Raw genomic sequence first — 18,084 nt, 5'->3', positions numbered from 1 at the left:
AGTTTTATTCACATTTCAGTTATTTTTAATTTAATTATTTATTATCTATATTTTAATTACTTCATCATTATTTTATCATAATATTATCTCTATAATCTTACATTTTTTTTTACATTAGCTATTTTTTTTACAGTATTTAAAGCAATAGAAGATTTATAATAAAATACGTCTTCATATCGCTTTAAAAAAATTCACATTTTATCGATTCATTTATATTTAAAAAAAACAAAGGGTGAAAATATACTCTACATTTTACACATGCATATATATACATACATGTGTTCCCCAATTTAGGAAAGATGTTGTATTTGTAAAATAAAACAAAAAACATATCTCAATTTAAAAAAAGAGGATACATTTGGTACTTAAATGAAAATGAGAAATAAAATATTTTCCTGTTAACCTTTTATTTATTATATATTTTATTTATAATTTTTTTGTGTTTTATCATATTTTATTTTTTTGTATTAAAATATAATTGGCGAATTTTCAAGTCCTTTGTTCTTAAAAATAAATATTTGGTTTATCGAAACTTACATTTTTATAATTGTGTGTAAGCAAAAAAAACAGTAAACATATGTATGCTTAAGAGAATATAGTCGCATATCATTGTTTATTATTTTTTAAAAAGGTAAAAGATAATTGTAGGATTTTATTCATGTTTTATACTTCATTTCTGGAAGAAGAAATATAAAAGGAAACAGCGTAGATAAGGTAATACGCGAAATACATAATAATACTCTTGTATAAAATTAAAAAAAAAAAAAGTGATGACCCAATTTTATATCGTTCAACACTATTTAAAATATATAATATGTGTGTATATGCTTTTTTATTTTTAGATGCCAGAAGAATCGGTAGCTTTAGTGGTAGACAATGGAAGTGGTATGGTAAAATCAGGTTTGGCAGGAGATGATGCACCTAAATGTGTATTTCCTTCAATTATAGGAATACCTAAAATGCCAAATATAATGGTAGGGATGGAACAAAAAGAATGTTATGTAGGTGATGAAGCACAAAACAAAAGAGGAATATTAACATTAAAGTATCCAATTGAACATGGTATTGTAACAAATTGGGATGATATGGAAAAAATATGGCGTCATACATTTTTTAATGAATTAAGAGTATCTCCTGAAGAGCATCCTGTTTTATTAACAGAAGCCCCTTTAAATCCTAAAACAAATAGAGAAAAAATGACTCAAATAATGTTCGAATCTTTTGACGTTCCAGCTATGTATGTTAGTATACAGGCTATATTGTCTTTATATGCTTCGGGAAGAACCACAGGTATAACACAAAAAACATAAACCCTTAATTCAATGAAAATAAAATAAAAAAAAAATGAATACATGTATATATGTCTTAATAAATAAAAGAATATTTTTATCTTTGTTTTATAATTTTTTCTTTATTTACCTTCTCTTCTATAGGCATCGTTCTCGATAGTGGTGATGGTGTAACTCACACTGTTCCAATTTATGAAGGTTATGTATTACCACATGCTATAAATAGAACAGATATGGCAGGACGAGATTTAACTTATTACATGATGAAGTTATTCACTGAAAGAGGGTATACTTTTACTACAACCGCTGAAAGAGAAATAGTTCGTGACATAAAAGAAAAATTATGTTATGTTGCATTAGATTATGATGAAGAATTAAAAAAATCTGAAGAACGATCTGAACAAGTTGAAGAGATGTATGAATTACCTGATGGAAATTTAATAACAGTAGGTAGTGAAAGATTTAGATGCCCTGAAGCATTATTTAATCCATCATTAATTGGCAGGGAATGCCCTGGATTACACATTACAGCATATCAAAGTATAATGAAATGTGACATTGATATAAGAAAGGAATTATATAATAATATAGTTTTGAGTGGTGGCACAACTATGTATAATTATATTGGAGAGCGATTAAATAATGAAATGACAAATTTAGCACCACCATCCATGAAAATTAAAGTTATTGCGCCTCCTGAAAGAAAATATTCAGTGTGGATAGGTGGATCGATTTTATCTTCTCTTTCAACGTTTCAAAAAATGTGGATAACAAAAGAGGAATATGATGAATCTGGTCCAGGCATTGTTCACAGAAAGTGCTTCTAAAAATGAAGAGAACAAATATGAAAAAGTATAACTATATGAGTTAAGGAAACATTTGAAATAAAACTGCATAGTCTTATCTGTTTTATGCCACAATTTGTTAAATTCAATAACTGTGCACCTAAAAATTTAAGCCATACATATATGCATAAAAGGCTCCCTCATTAGCCTTCTACTTATTTTATTCACATATTTATTCTCCCTAGTAAATTTGAGGTCATGCATTTCTTCTTTTTCTATTACCCACTCTAAAATTTATTTTTGCAATACATCATCATTATAGTTCCTGTAACCGTACAGTCACTATATCTTTAATCATTATATGTATATATACAAACATATATTTTAGTATATGCACACCTATGCGTCTTGCTACATACTTTTCTTCGTAGCTATTTTATTTGACATTCACAAAATTATTCTTATATTTATAAAAAATCATTAAAATATACACTTTGCTAATTCCTGAAATATATTTGCTTTTAAATGCACAATTGTTTTAAGAGGAATTTGTCATTTTTCCATTTTTTATATTTTATATTTTTTTAAATAGTTTATTCATGAAAAAGGTGCCATCTTCACAAAATAGAGATACCTTTACATGCACATGTTTAAATGCATAAATATAAACCTAACTAGTAATGCAATTAAAATAAAAAATCAATATAAACGCACATACTAGTACAAATATTAAATAAACAAACAGAAAAACATAAATGCATCCATATATGCATGCACATGCATTTACATATCGAACACTATTGTTCGATTAATAGAGATACGCCCTTTCAAGTGATACCCTTTTATGTGTCATTAATCATAATCATCTATTTCTCAATCCTTTTAATCACTTTTTTTCTCATGTTCACCATGGTTGTAGAGATAAAACGAATTAAGAACCATAAGCGGAAACAAAATAGTAGCGTCTCCAAAAACCTTAACATGGCTAATATTGTTTCCAGATTTTAATTTTCCCCATGACAATGCCTCTGTAGTATTAGCCCCACTATCACTACCATCATATTCGTTAGCTGTATTAACATAAACTGCAAAATCAGCTCCATTTCTCATTAAATTAGCATTACATACATGATGTTTTGGCAAACCACCTCCTAAAACTATAATTCCAGATTTGTGGCATTTTAATGCCATTGAATTTATTTTTTTTATATCTTTTACTATATCTAATATTAAATTATTTTTCATTTTTTTTCCATAATTGTGAAAAAATAAATTATCCCCTAAAGATCCATCTGTTAATCCAGGGCAAAATACTGGAATGTTATTTTTATAACACCAATATAATAAAGAAGTTTCATCATTTATTTCTTTTCCTAATATATTTATAAGTTCAGAAGGACTTAAATAAAACATATCATCTTCTTCTTCGTCATCTAATGAAGAATGTTGCTGATTGCCCTTATTGGGACCTTGATTCTCCTTTTGCATTTCCATTTTTTTTTTTCTTTTCTCTAGCTTTCTTAGAAATATTTCCTCGTTTTTTTCATTTTGTTCACGCAATATTTTATCTAATAGAGGCTGAACCCAATCTTCAAACATGCAATAATTATCATTAGGAACAATTAAATTACCTATTCTGTTCCATCCCTTTTTTCTTAATTTTGATCCATTTAAATTGAAATCGCCTAAATATGTTTTTGAAAAACATTTTATTAAATCTTCTTCTATACCCCCCGCAGTTGTTACAACAACATCTATATAATTATTTTTGGCTAGATAAACAAATATCTCTCTTAATCCACTTGATATCATATTAGATGTAAAGGATAACCATATCATACATTTTTTTTTATTATCATATGTTATCGAATCATTTTTTACATCTTCTTTATTATCTAAAAATTTATAATGAATCATTTTATTTATTTCATCTATTCCTATACCTAAATTAGTTGCTTGAAAACCCATATATTTATATTGATTAATAAATTCATGTAAATTTACTTTTTTTTCAAAATTTATCCCTTTTACTACATCTGTTTTTTCTGGAATTTTTGTGGATTTTACAAATACAGAAGATTTTGCATCTTTCATACCTCCATTGTTATCATCATTATCTTCAGTCTCACTTTCGTTTTTTATTTTATTCACTTCTTTGAATACCCCATCCATTTGATTTACATTTAGAATGAAACAAAGATCAAATCACAAGATGGAAAAAATGTTAAAATGTGAGTATCCAAAAAAACAACTCTACAAAATCTGCTAAATAATATATCCTATTATACTTCCTTTTTTCGCTTTTAATTTAAATATCTATTTTTTTTTGTTTTCTCTTTAGTATTTATTAATTAATTATCATTTTATGTTACTTTTGTTCGCAAATCAAACAGTCAAAACATATGCATAGTCATATTTTATATATGCCGTGAAAAGGCACCCAAAAAAGCAGCTAAAAAAATTATACAATATTTATAAAAAAAAAAATTTTTTTTAGAAAATAATAGTTCCTTAATTTTTTTACAGTAACATTTTTAATTTATATTTTTTTTTTATTTATTTATTTCTTGATATATTTTGAAATTCCCTTTTACAATTTTAATTGCATCTGTGCATGTTCTTTGTATGTTCAGAGGGAACATCTGGATACAATTTATAGATAAGGGAATAAGCAAATAATGATAAATAAGTATAAATATATATGCATATTCATTTAGTATTACTGAAATGGGAATTTCATTGGCATAGTGCCCTTTCATACACCAAAGCATTCCCTCCGACTGTTACTCCCATGTTTGTATAAAAAAAATAAATAAGTAAATATATGCATTAATTTACAATTTTATAACTAGCTTTTTCCAGAAATAATATTTAATACCTCTAAAGACATATCTACAATTTTGTTCGCACGAATAAAATGACATTATGTGTGACTTTAATATGTGCAGTTATACTCCCATGAGCTTAGTACAAATATATTTAAAAAAATAATTTGTATACAATTTGATGTTTGCTAATTAAATAGATTAACAAAGATCAGTCCACTACCCTACTACAAAACCCTATAACATATACATCACACCCTTTGAATGAACCAGTTGTAGCATCGAATGTAAACAAATAATCAACAAACCTTTATGAATATATTTTTAATAAAGACGGTTCGTATTTGAGAGAAATAAAACGTGATGTATGTAAGAAAGTTATACTAATCTAATATAAACGATTAAAATATTTATTTGATATATCATTTGATTTATAATATATCATGGTAAAAATAAAATTTGTTTATTATGAAAATGCAGAAGAAAATGAGGATGGTGAAATAGCTAGCGATTTTAATGTATATTGTACAAATGATATATTTAAACTTTTAGATGTGAAAAAAAATGATAATGCTATAATATGTCATACCAATGAAAATAAAAAAGAAGATAATGAAAATTTTTATGTATATTGTTGTTTTAAAGGAATTGATGAAATAAATACAAAAAATAATGTTGATCGTAATTGTATATATACTAACAAATATGTTTTGAAAAGTTTAAATATTGATATAGAACATGAATACCAAAAAAAAGAAAAAAATATATTTCATATTAATATAAATATAATAAAATTGGATTTATTTGTTCCAATAAAAGAACTTAAATTATCCATAAATGAAATATATAATCAAGTTTATGATGATCTAAAAGATTATTGTTATAGTATAGATAGCAATTGGAGCAGTAATAATATGCTTGAAAATTTTTGGAAAAATATAAAAAATAAAAATTTTGAAAAATATATAAATTTATCTCTATTAAATACTTGTTTGTTTCCAAATAATTTCCTTAAAATATCGATTTTGGGCACTTGCACATTTTTGTCTGTTTCATCTCTCACCATTAAAAAAAATAATAAAAACATAAATTTTGATTCCTTGCTTAAACAAAATGTTTTTCAAATACCATATGTAGATCAAAAGACAAAAATTATAATACAAAAAAATGATATTGAGCAAGAGTATTTTCATGAAAACGCTGATAAAAATATAGATGTAGATCCTACTAAATTAACCAATACTGGTTTGTTTCCAAAAAAAAAAGGACTTAATAAAATAGGAGGATATAAAAAAATAAAAGAAGATATATATTATTATATATTATTACCACTATTATATAAAAATATATATGACCAATTTAACATAGACGTAAACAAAGGAGTCTTATTTCATGGACCCCCAGGATGTGGAAAAACTTTTCTAGCCTTGGCCATAAAAGAAGAACTAAAAATTTTACAAAAAAAAATTAATAGCATAAAAAAGAAAAGTGATTTAAATGATCAACAAATGAAACTTCAGATTAATGATCCAAAAGAATCAAAAAATAAAAAAAATAATTCTATTGATGTTACTAGTATCTCTACACAAATTGCTAAGAATGATGACATAGAATTTCTTATTCCTGATATGGAAATATTTAAAAGCAACGATTTAATTGATAATAATAATAGTGGAATGAAAATTAATGAACTTTTTTTAAGGTGCTATAAAAGATATAAAGAAGAAAAAAAGTGCTCTATAGTATTTATTGATGAAATTGAAATACTATGTGAAAAAAGAGAAAATTCAAACATAAATTTATACACAACTACTCTTTTAAATAATATGGATGGAGTTCGAAAAAACACGCATACTATTTTAATAGGTGCAACTAATTATATTAACAAACTTGATTTAGCATTAAGAAGGAGTGGAAGGTTTGATGTCGAAATTGAAATTAGTCTTCCAAATTTAAAGGATAGAATATCTATATTAAAAAAAAAATTATACAATATTAATCACAATATTAATAATAAACAAATTAAAAAGTTGGCAGATATTTGCCAATCTTTTACTTGCTCAGATATTAACTCTTTAATAAATGTTTCTATGTATATTAACTTGAGGGAAAATGGGGTTCTTTCAAAAAATATTCTGAACCGATCAATTGGAAAAAAACAGCTAGCCATAAGAAAATCAAAGAAAATATCTGAAGAAGAAAGTCAAACTACCTCGAGTAACATTCTTAATGCAGATAACAATGCAATAGATCTTATAAAAAATTCTGAAAAAAAAAAAAATTTTAATGAGCATATTGGTAATAGTACAGAAAATAAGTGTGTCTTAAAATATGAGCATATTACAAAAGGATTAAAATATGTCAAACCATCAGGTATGAAAGAATTATATATAGATATACCCAAAACTAGAATAAAAGATATAGGGGGTTATAAAATAGTTAAACAATGTATAAAAGAATGCTTAATTTATCCTAAAATGTATAAAAAATTATACGAGAAATATAATATACAAACACCTAAAGGAATATTATTATATGGGCCACCAGGATGCTCGAAAACATTATTTGCTAAAGCAATAGCTAGCGAAATAAATATGAACTTTATAAGTGTTAAAGGACCAGAAATATTTTCTAAATATGTTGGGGAATCAGAAAAAACTATAAGAGATATATTTAAAAAAGCTCGAGAAAATAGTCCATGTGTTATTTTTTTTGATGAAATCGATTCTATAGCTTCTAATAGAAATCTAAATCAAAATTTTGTTGCAAACAGAGTCTTATGTCAACTTCTGAATGAAATTGATGGAATTTCTATCAGAGCAGATGTAATCATTTTAGGGGCAACAAACAGACCAGATCTTATCGACCCAGCTGCCTTAAGGCCAGGAAGATTTGATCGAATCATTTATGTTCCACTTCCAAATTATAAATCAAGATTGTCTATATTAAAGAAAACTCTTAAATTATATAAAATTAGTGATGCAGATAATAATGACAAGCCATTAAAACCGAATAGTTCTATTGAACAGACTCAGCCAGAAGGAAATGAAAATCTGCAAAACCAAAATACAAAACATTATTATGAAGGAAATATTGATTCATTTAATTCTAAAAATATGAACCCAATAAAAACTGAAATGAGCAAAATGATAGGAAACCACAATTTTACTACCAACATAAACAGTATAGAAAAAGAAAATGAAAAATATAATTCAAATGATAACAATCAGAAGAAACCTAACCCCTTAACCAATAAAAAAAAAGAAAAAATTAATGACAATTCACAACTCTTAGAATTGTGCTATTTTTTAGCTAAAAAAACAAAGAAGTATAGTGGAGCTGAAATTGTAAATATTTGCAGGGAAGCTTCCATATGTGCACTTCGAGAAACATTAAAAATATACAACGCAGAAAAGAAAGGAAAAAAAATCGATCAAAATGCTTTATCAACCAATTCTTTTGTTGGTTTAAGTAAGAAGCATTTTATTGATGTATTAGAAACAATAAAGCCTCAAACTAGTAGTAAACTTATAAAATTCTATAAAAATTACAACGAACAAAAAAAAAGTTAATTTAATTTATGCATATATAAAAAATTTCCAGTTTTTTATTTTTTTTTATATTATTTTTAAGTGTATAAATATAACGCGTATATACGCGTATGTATATGCTTTATGTATATACTACTTTATCAACATAAAAATCAAAAAAAGGATCATTCCATACTTTATAAATTTGAATAAACATTATGCATGCCGCCATATTGTGTTTATATACATGTATTGGCGAAAAATGAAAAAATGATTTTGCATTTTTTCAAAATATTCTCTGCGCTATTATGCGCATACCTCGGATAAGGGAAACTAAACTTTCTTCACTTTTTTAAAAAGTACTTTAAGAAATAGTTATATTGACATATTCTGTGTTTAAATCTTCACTTTTAATTGTTTTTTATTTTATACTAACGCTATATTCAAGCCTATCAACAAAGAGTCTGATTCATATTTTTATAAATTTTACAATAGAACAATTCCAACCATTGATGTGTCAAAAGAGGCACACTTCCAATTATATAAATAATATTTTAATGTACCATCACCTTCACCAAATTTTAGGTCTGCAAAAACCGATTTATTATCCATAACTTCAAGGGCATTAAATACATCGAAGTTATTTCTTTTAGCTAAGCAAATAGCATCTTGCATTAAATTTTTTAAGGACGTTGTAGTAGCTACATTATAAAATGAATAAGCAGCATATATCATATCATATTTTTCATTAGCTAATATTTTTGATGGTAATGAATAAAAAGAAATCATATCTTTAATTTCTCCATTTTCTTCATTAACATATGTATATATAACATTTTGAATAGGCATAAACCAATGGGCTATTTCTTCTTTAGTAAATTTAACATATATATTAAATTGGGATAAATAGTTATCTAATAATTTATGAACTTGATCAACATCTTTTTTTTTCATTAATCTTAAATTTTTTAAATTTAGTTCATCATCAATTTTATATAATTTAATAGCTCGACTCATAGTTAATCTAGTATTTAATGATGAAAAACCAACATCTATTAATTTTTTTACATTTATAGTTCGGTGATAATATCTAGCATCACTTATAGGTTTAGGTAAATAAACACCAGCAGTATAAACAGCTTGCCATATATTTTCTAAATTTATTCTTCTAGTAACTTCTTTAATAAGAACTGGTGCTAATCGTTTAGATCTTAAACTCTTATGTACACACAAAAAATTTACTTCTACCATTTTTACAACTTTTTTATTTATACATATATCAGTTGGAAATGCACTTATAAAACCGATCAATTTATTTGTCTCGACACGTTTTACTCCTATATGCCATTCTTTTAAATAATTTGGAGAAGTTAATGCCCATAATAAAAATTCGGATGAATAGTTAAACCGAAATATATTATCATCATCTTCAACATAATTATCTGTTAATAAATTGTATACCTCTTTTCGATCATTTTCATCGTTTACATCACACACATACCAAGCATATCCTTCAGGTAGTTTATATGGATCCTAATATCAAAAAACCAACACATAAATATAACAATATAAACAAATATTTATCATTTAAAGGGTAATAACAAAAGCGAATATTTTATAAGAGCATGTCAAGTAAATCCCAAATTGCAGGAAAAACATATTAATTACCTTACGAACGTTTTCCACCTTGTTATCCGCTATAAATGGCTCATTAATCTGAAATAAAAGAAAATATAAATTTTACATATTTAAACAAATATAACAATACATTTGTATGTATAATAATATATATTATTGCCCATTTTTCAAAGTGTATGAATATTATTTTCTACCGATTCACTAAATTCTTCATTTATTTTTGGGACAGGTTGAGTATACCAAAATTTGTAATCAATCTTTATTTTGTCTCGAGCATTTTTTATTATTTGATATATGTCTCTTCCTGATATTTCTTTCTGCTAAGATGGAAAACAAAATAAATGTATTTAAAACAGTATTCACAAATGCTACCTTAAATATGCATTTATACACGCTCATACATGAGTAGTCCTTTTTGACAACATGTATTTACATTATCTTCTTTTTATTATTTTTTATTTCTTTCTTACATTATCACCATCCATGATTTCGTTATCTGCTTAGTTAATTTGATTTTTATGACAGTTAAATATTTTTTTATAAACTTCTACGACCTTTATTAATGATATTATATATTTTATTGTTTTTAATTTTGCTTTTTCTTTCTCTTTCTTTTTTTTTCAGTAGTTTTGAATATATCACCCAATATAGGCATTACCACTATATGTTGATACATAAACGGTATTATGTTTATATATATTATTTACAATTACTTTTTTTTAATAGAAAAAGTAGGTAAAACATTATTAAATATAAACCTAAATTGGAGCCTGATTATTACTTATATAATATTTTTTTTATGTAAAATGTCGTAGTTTATGATTAAATAAATATCGTCATTCGGGTTTACAAATTTTCATGTGTATTTTTTTTAAGCTATCATATTTATTCCACCGAGAAAAATAGTAAAACAAAAATATAAAAAAATTACCTCTTGCAGTTTTTACTTATAATATATATATATTATTTAAAAATGAAAATAAAAAGATAAAGAAAACTAATATTTTTTTGAGGGGGTTAATGATATAAGGTTACTAACACATAATTATGTTCCCTTAATAAATTATTAATAATTTATATTCACACATAAATTTTACCCTTTCAAAAATATAATGATCTTACAAGTACAAAATGTTATTACATTTTTTTTTGTAACAAATATTATAAAAATAATACATTTATTTTCCATCCGATAAATGTTGTTTCGTTTATAGTAATATGAACAAATACCATTCAAATGAAAAAAGTGATTTATTAAGTAAATCATTTTGAATAATATATCATAATCTTTACATATAAATGTGTAGTAAAGATATAGCATGACAGGCATATACACATAAGCATGTAATGCTTCCTACATACAATAACCTTTTAACCCAATCAATAGATTTTGTACATATAACCCTATATTGTAGCTATGGCTTATATTTTTTGTGATCTTTAGTTTTCAATAATGAAAAAAAGGAACAACTAATGTGTTATATAAGGAGAAAGCGGAAAGAAAATATATAGAACATTAAGCATTACAAAATAAAAGACCTGATTAAGTCATTCATCAGTTTTTTTTCTTTTTTAATTTACGACTGTTTTTATAGAAATGATAATTAAAATATATTATTCCGCTTATTTCAATATTAACTTACTAAGTAGTTTTGTTATTATATTTGGTCATTTATAATTTTTCTCCTTTTATCTGTTTTTATTCACTTATTTTTCTACAATATATATTATATTCTCCGTATATGATTTTATATATGTAATATTGAAACCTATCTTTTCCTTATTAAACATATACAATATTTAATTAATCAATTAATAATATGAACAAATATACAAATTCTGTAGTATTATATTCATAACTGACTTATGTTAAACATATAAAATATATCCTTAAATATATTTTTAATTGATTCTTTTTATATTATTTAATTCGAAATACTTTCAACCATATTATGCTTTCCCCTAACGGTTTTTATTTTGTAATTTTTTTTTTTTTTTCAAGCATTTTTTTTATGCCCTTATAATTTATATATATTTTCTATATAAACAAAGTTTGTAAAAATAAGAAAAAATTAAAAGGGAAAAATGTATTATAATATATATATATATGTATGTATATTCCTTTTATAAATGAAATTATGTTTCTTTTCTTCCTTACTTAAAGTACGTTATATATTAAATATTATTATATCTTCTTGATATGTTCACTAATTAATTAAAAAAATAAAAAAAAAATTCAAATTTGTTATAATATTTGGAAAATTAATATGAATGATGATATTAAATGATAACAAAAATATATTATAACTTTACCAGTTTTAACAAAACAAGGCAATTTTTTTTTTTCCAGAATATTTTATTTAAAATTATATTGAAAATCAAATTAAAAGATGATAACATTAACCGAAGCAATAACCTATGTGCTCACTGATTTAAATGTAGAACAATAAAAAAAATAAATATACATTCCAGTCTATGTTCAGAATTATTTAACATGTTTATGTTTACATAATATATCATTCTATATATGTGTGTATATGTTAATAAATATATCCATATGCTTATATTATTCTATGTATAAGTATATACTTTTAAGAGACACAAAACATATTCTTTTATATTTGTTCTGTGTTTTATTTATTAACACATATCACTATATTCTCATGCTACTATCATTTTTTTAATATTATATCAATTATTCCGAAATTATAATTTTAAATAATATGCCAATCTTTTTTAATTATGTAGAATGACCAAAAGAAGGAAATACTTAACGTATTAGTTCATATTATTCAAAAGTAAAAAATAAAAAATAAAAACTAATTAAAATAAATATGAATATATATCCACGTATATACATTTCCATGAATATAAATTTTTCACAGAATTATTGACAACCCAACTAGAGCAAAATTTCGCTCCTTAAAAAAAGACAGTCAAACATTTATAAATAAGGTAAAAAGAGAAAAAAATATTTCAAATATATTATCGCATTTTTTTTATACAACCAAATATGTATACCTATTTATTTTGGGCATATATCCATAAGTGAACATTTTTTTGCACTAATATATTCATATTTTTCTTTCTTTAGTTTCTATGTTTTAAAGGATCCGAAAATATATTAAAGGCTATAGGCTTTGAAGAAGTAAATACAAAATTAACTAAAAATGTAACGAAATTGCTTTCATAATTATGTTTTTTCAAAAAAATTATTCTAAATAAATATTATTTTGTGTATAGGATGCGGAACGATGGTTTTTTCCTGTTTCAAATGATGGATCATTAGTAAAGTATGTCAAATATTATGAGCATATCATATATTATTTATCATAACAATATTTCTTATTATACATCATGCCATTGAAATTGGCTATATATGGACATATATTTTTTTCTTTTCAGAAATTTAAATGAAGTTCGAAATTATATAAAAAATAATGCGCATACAATATATAATAATACCGAACATATTTTTGAACAAAATCAAAATTCACCAAATAGTTTAAAAAGCCACACTACTGATAATTATAATAATAATAATACCGATAATTCTAACCTCGGAAATAAAGAACAAATTTTAAAACCAAGGCCTGATGTATTAACACTCGGCAGTTTATCAAAAAGAAGGTTAGAAAAAGAAAGGAATGAATTATTAAGAGAAAGAGAAAATACTATTAAACTAATACAAGAGGATTCCGATAAATGGATTATACAAATTAAAGGTGCAGAAAATACGTTATATTCAGATGAAACATTTAAAATGCAATTTAAATTCACAGACAGATATCCAATAGGTATTATAAATTATTATAAACTTTATCTTGACACATATATATATCATTTATACATGCACCAATGTATATATATTTGTATCATTAAATATCAACCAATACAATAGTCTTTATAAATTTTTATTCTCTAATTATAGAAAGCCCAGAAGTCATATTTATTGGCCAACCACCAATCCATCCACATATATACAGCAATGGGCATATTTGCTTATCAATTTTATACGACCATTGGTCTCCTGTTTTATCTGTGAATTCCATTTGTCTTTCAATTATATCAATGTTATCAAGCTGTACAAAAAAAAGAAAACCAATTGATGATATGCTATATTGTTCTGCAGGGTCTAAAGTTTCTCCAAAAAATATGAGATGGATGTTTCATGATGATAAAGTTTAATTATGAAACTTTTTTTTTCCATCGCTACTTATAAAATAATATAAATATAAAGCAATTCCTTTTATTATGATATTATTTTTTTCATTTTTTTTCCATGTGAAACAATGATTTGTTTTTGTTAAAGTTTTTTTTTCTAGCAATTATAAAAAATTGTAAATAAAAAATATATAAGGGAATACACATATTAGTGTATATAACTACGAACTCTCGCATAATATTAATACTTATTTTTTACTCTATTTATTTATATATTTTTCAAATTCTGGTATAGAAAGGTTATAATATATTTTATATAGCTACATAAAATATTTTTTATTTCACCAGCTAGCCATTCTTTTTTTTTTATTGTACTATATTACTGTAAATAAAAGCCTACACACACATATATATATTTTTTTAAGATGGGATAAACAAACAAATTTATACTTTAGAACAATTATAAATTGTTCTATTGTAATAACCCATGTAATGTGTACATAATCTATCAGCCCGAACGAGGAAGGAATTTGGTTATTAGTGATTAATATATCATGAAATTGAACTTATTAAAAAATAAACATAAAAATTATAAATTTTTTTTGTATTTGTCATATGCCCATCAGTAATAAAAAATTTTAAGTCTTCATAATGATGATAATGATGAAAATAAACGAATATAATATATTAATAATGATAAAAAGATAAAAAAAAAAATTTAAAACTTAATAAATATATAAAAAGGAATAAACTAGTAGCGAAATAACGTATAAATGTTATTTTATTCATAAAAAATATCTGTTAATATACATACTTCCTTACATATATGTATTAATACACACATATAATAAATGTGGCATGAAAATAGTTTCTATACACGAAATATTTATTGTCTTTAGCCAATTGTTATTAGAAAAATTAAAAATAATTAGGCAGTCTCGACTATGTCCATATATATACGTACAACCGATAATGCTCCTACAATTTTATAAGGGCTTATTTAATTATGGCAAAAACTTCGCATGCCTTGGTTTTGCTTCAATTTCTTCATGTTCTTACTTCTTGCCACTCCCCTTTTTCACATAAAAAAAAAAAAATTAAAATCGTACTATTAATAAAATACTTTTTTATAAATATATGAAAATACAGAAGATATTGAATGCCCCTTTCTTTTATTTGCACTTTTATTTGATGATATACGCTTAAATGACATATTTACTTTATTATATCTAGGTGTATTGTTTATATTTGTTCTTTTCCCATAATAAGGGCTATTAGTTTCAATACTTATTCTAGGTGTATGTTTTTCAAGTTTTATTATTTCCTTCAAATCATGATTATTTTTAATACTTTTATTTATAATATTTAACTGATCTATTTTGTTATCTACACTTTCCAATGAATACATTTTTTCTATTTTTTCATTAATTACCTTTTGATCTTTTAATTTTTGTTTTTTATTTTTATGATTCCGATTATTAGTGTCTTCGTTTTTGTCATCTTTTATGCAATTTAAATTTCGCTTTCCACTTGTTTCATCCCTAAATTTAGTATTTATGTTCTTATTTGGTTTCTCTAGAGTATTTTTAATTATTACATTATTTTTTTTCTTTTTTTTTTTATTTATATTTTTGTGGGTGTCTATTATTTTCAGGGGTTTTATTTTGGTCTTTTTTATGCACATATTATTATTAACACTAATAGGTATCTTTTTTTTCTTTTTTTCGTTTTTATTATTTCTGGTCAAGAAATTGTACTTTTTAGTGTATGGTATGTTTTTTTTTATACTTACCATTGAAAAGGCCTTACTAATTACTAATGAATTAAATTTATTATAATTTTTACTTTTACGTTTTGTTAATCTGTCTAAAGAAATGTTCGATTTTTGCCTACCAAAACTATTCTGAAATAGTAATAATTTTTTTTTTTCATCTCTTTTCCATTTTTTAACTTTGTTAAAAATTTTAGCTACCTCTTCAGAATACATTTCTAAATATAAGGATATTTCATTTTTTATTGAATTTATATAATGCCCCCTCATAGAACTCCCACTATGGTTTGTTATTTTTAATTCTTCTGCTTTTTTCCAATTTATTTTTTCATTTTTTAACTGGTGTTCATAGACATATAAAAAAATATTTTTTGACTCATCGAGGTCGTAAGCCTTTAGCTTGTTTTTTTTTTTTTTTACAACTTTTGGTGCCATATTTTTTATGAAAATATCTATATATATATTATATTAAAGTAGTTACTTCCTATATATGTTGTAAAATTTAAAACAAAACACAATACAACATATATTAATCGCATGAAGATATTTCTTCACACACATATATATATTATAAAAATAATGTGATAAAATTCAAAATATTTATAAATTTACAATTTTTTTAATTAATCAAAATATAAAATAATGTGTATTACTAATTTTACACGTTTTTAGATATATAGCTATTTTTTATGGCGCATACTTTCATGTATGTCGTATGCCCCTAGGATATCTATACAAACTGGTATTGTCTATTACTGTTAAGAAAATACAAACAATATATTTATATATATTAATTATAGATCGTATTTGCAAAATTTATACACATAAAAAAGGAAAAAAGAAATTTATGAAATGGTCATATATTTACTATTACTTTTATAGCATATTAATAATTTACAACTAATTTTTATATATTTTTAAAACATTAATATTCAATAACATTTTTTTGAACTTCTATATAATATTTTTATAATTTAAATGCTAAATAGCTTAATAAAATTAAAAATTGTTACATATGTATGTGTGTAGATCTACTATATATATGACTATTTCAGACAGATTGATAAATAACATATTTAAAAATATTATTGCAGAGATATATATTTTCTCTCTTTTTTATTCAGTATTTATATTATTATATCTTAGTATAATTATATATTTAAAATTAGGTATCATTCATAAGAATAATAATTAAAAACGAATTTATGCATTTATTTTGCTTTTTTTCCAACATTTTAATTTACTAATTTATCAAGTCTTTTATTATTTTCTCTATGGAGACTACTAAATTTATTATCTAATTAATTTTATTTTTTTTATTTTAAAATAGTATACATTATGTCTGATGCTTGTAAATATAAGCCCGCACAATATGTGTAATTCATACTATCAACTTATAGAAAGTATATATATATATATATATGCACACGTATATAGGTGCATATAGACATCCCAATATATTATTAGTTTATTATTTTATACCATATATTATTACTATATATTAGTAGACAAAGTATATTATTCATACCTTTTTAATGACAATATACAATATTGTTTTATTTCAATTTTTAAATATACCCTTCAACTTAGTATAATAATTTTTGGTTGTCTTATTTTTTATGATCTCGATTTATATACTTTTTTTTTTTCGAATTACAATTTAATAACTCGATTAAGTATGCATATATATAATTTATAAAAATGAAAACAAAAAAAAATTCATCGTATCATAAAGGGAATCAACTAATTTCGATTATTTCAAAGTAAGAGAAAAAAATAAAATGATGAATAAATAATTCGAATAATTTTGTTCGATACAATGATAAATATATCACTTGAATTTTATATACAATAATTATAATTTTATTATACATATTAGTTGTGTCTTATATATCAATATTTTTTATTTCATGAGCATATTGTTGCACCGACTTTGATTGATATAATTATTTTAGTATGCTTCTCATAATATTTGAACTAAATATTTAGTATAAGAATGCACACCTAAATAGTTATATATGTCGCTGTAAGAGAAATTATAGCATTGTAGTAATATAGCATACCTTGTTTTTACTTTGTAAT

The 18,084-nt window shown here is 23.6% G+C and overlaps 6 protein-coding genes across 6 annotated transcripts; 3 read left to right on the top strand and 3 right to left on the bottom strand.

Annotated features, from left to right (window-relative positions):
* Positions 1-842: 842 nt before the first annotated feature.
* Positions 843-2,116, top strand: PVVCY_1003550 (actin II, putative; the record flags this gene model as incomplete). The annotated part of the gene is made up of 2 exons (XM_008625800.1): positions 843-1,290; positions 1,434-2,116. 2 exons carry the CDS (start codon positions 843-845, stop codon positions 2,114-2,116), a joined length of 1,131 nt encoding a protein of 376 aa, XP_008624022.1.
* An 840-nt stretch (positions 2,117-2,956) lies between these two features.
* PVVCY_1003540 (deoxyhypusine synthase, putative) lies at positions 2,957-4,246 on the bottom strand (the record flags this gene model as incomplete). Its single annotated transcript, XM_008625799.1, has 1 exon — positions 2,957-4,246. One exon carries the CDS (start codon positions 4,244-4,246, stop codon positions 2,957-2,959), a length of 1,290 nt encoding a protein of 429 aa, XP_008624021.1.
* Positions 4,247-5,342: 1,096 nt separating this feature from the next.
* PVVCY_1003530 (AAA family ATPase, putative) lies at positions 5,343-8,471 on the top strand (the record flags this gene model as incomplete). The annotated part of the gene is made up of 1 exon (XM_008625798.1): positions 5,343-8,471. The coding sequence occupies one exon, from the start codon at positions 5,343-5,345 to the stop codon at positions 8,469-8,471; it is 3,129 nt and encodes a 1,042-aa protein (XP_008624020.1).
* A 444-nt stretch (positions 8,472-8,915) lies between these two features.
* PVVCY_1003520 (glycylpeptide N-tetradecanoyltransferase, putative) lies at positions 8,916-10,552 on the bottom strand (the record flags this gene model as incomplete). Its single annotated transcript, XM_008625797.1, has 4 exons — positions 8,916-9,962; positions 10,098-10,145; positions 10,262-10,387; positions 10,538-10,552. 4 exons carry the CDS (start codon positions 10,550-10,552, stop codon positions 8,916-8,918), a joined length of 1,236 nt encoding a protein of 411 aa, XP_008624019.1.
* A 1,905-nt stretch (positions 10,553-12,457) lies between these two features.
* PVVCY_1003510 (ubiquitin-conjugating enzyme, putative) lies at positions 12,458-14,255 on the top strand (the record flags this gene model as incomplete). The annotated part of the gene is made up of 7 exons (XM_008625796.2): positions 12,458-12,505; positions 12,816-12,865; positions 12,953-13,022; positions 13,162-13,215; positions 13,311-13,360; positions 13,473-13,864; positions 13,999-14,255. The coding sequence occupies 7 exons, from the start codon at positions 12,458-12,460 to the stop codon at positions 14,253-14,255; spliced, it is 921 nt and encodes a 306-aa protein (XP_008624018.2).
* Positions 14,256-15,342: 1,087 nt separating this feature from the next.
* Positions 15,343-16,437, bottom strand: PVVCY_1003500 (conserved Plasmodium protein, unknown function; the record flags this gene model as incomplete). The annotated part of the gene is made up of 1 exon (XM_008625795.1): positions 15,343-16,437. One exon carries the CDS (start codon positions 16,435-16,437, stop codon positions 15,343-15,345), a length of 1,095 nt encoding a protein of 364 aa, XP_008624017.1.
* Between the last annotated feature and the right edge of the window lie 1,647 nt (positions 16,438-18,084).

The sequence above is a fragment of the Plasmodium vinckei genome (assembly GCF_900681995.1).
Source record: "Plasmodium vinckei vinckei genome assembly, chromosome: PVVCY_10".
Lineage (NCBI taxonomy): Eukaryota > Apicomplexa > Aconoidasida > Haemosporida > Plasmodiidae > Plasmodium > Plasmodium vinckei.
Note: the sequence above shows the minus strand (reverse complement) of the source record. Positions and strands in the feature narration are given on the sequence as shown.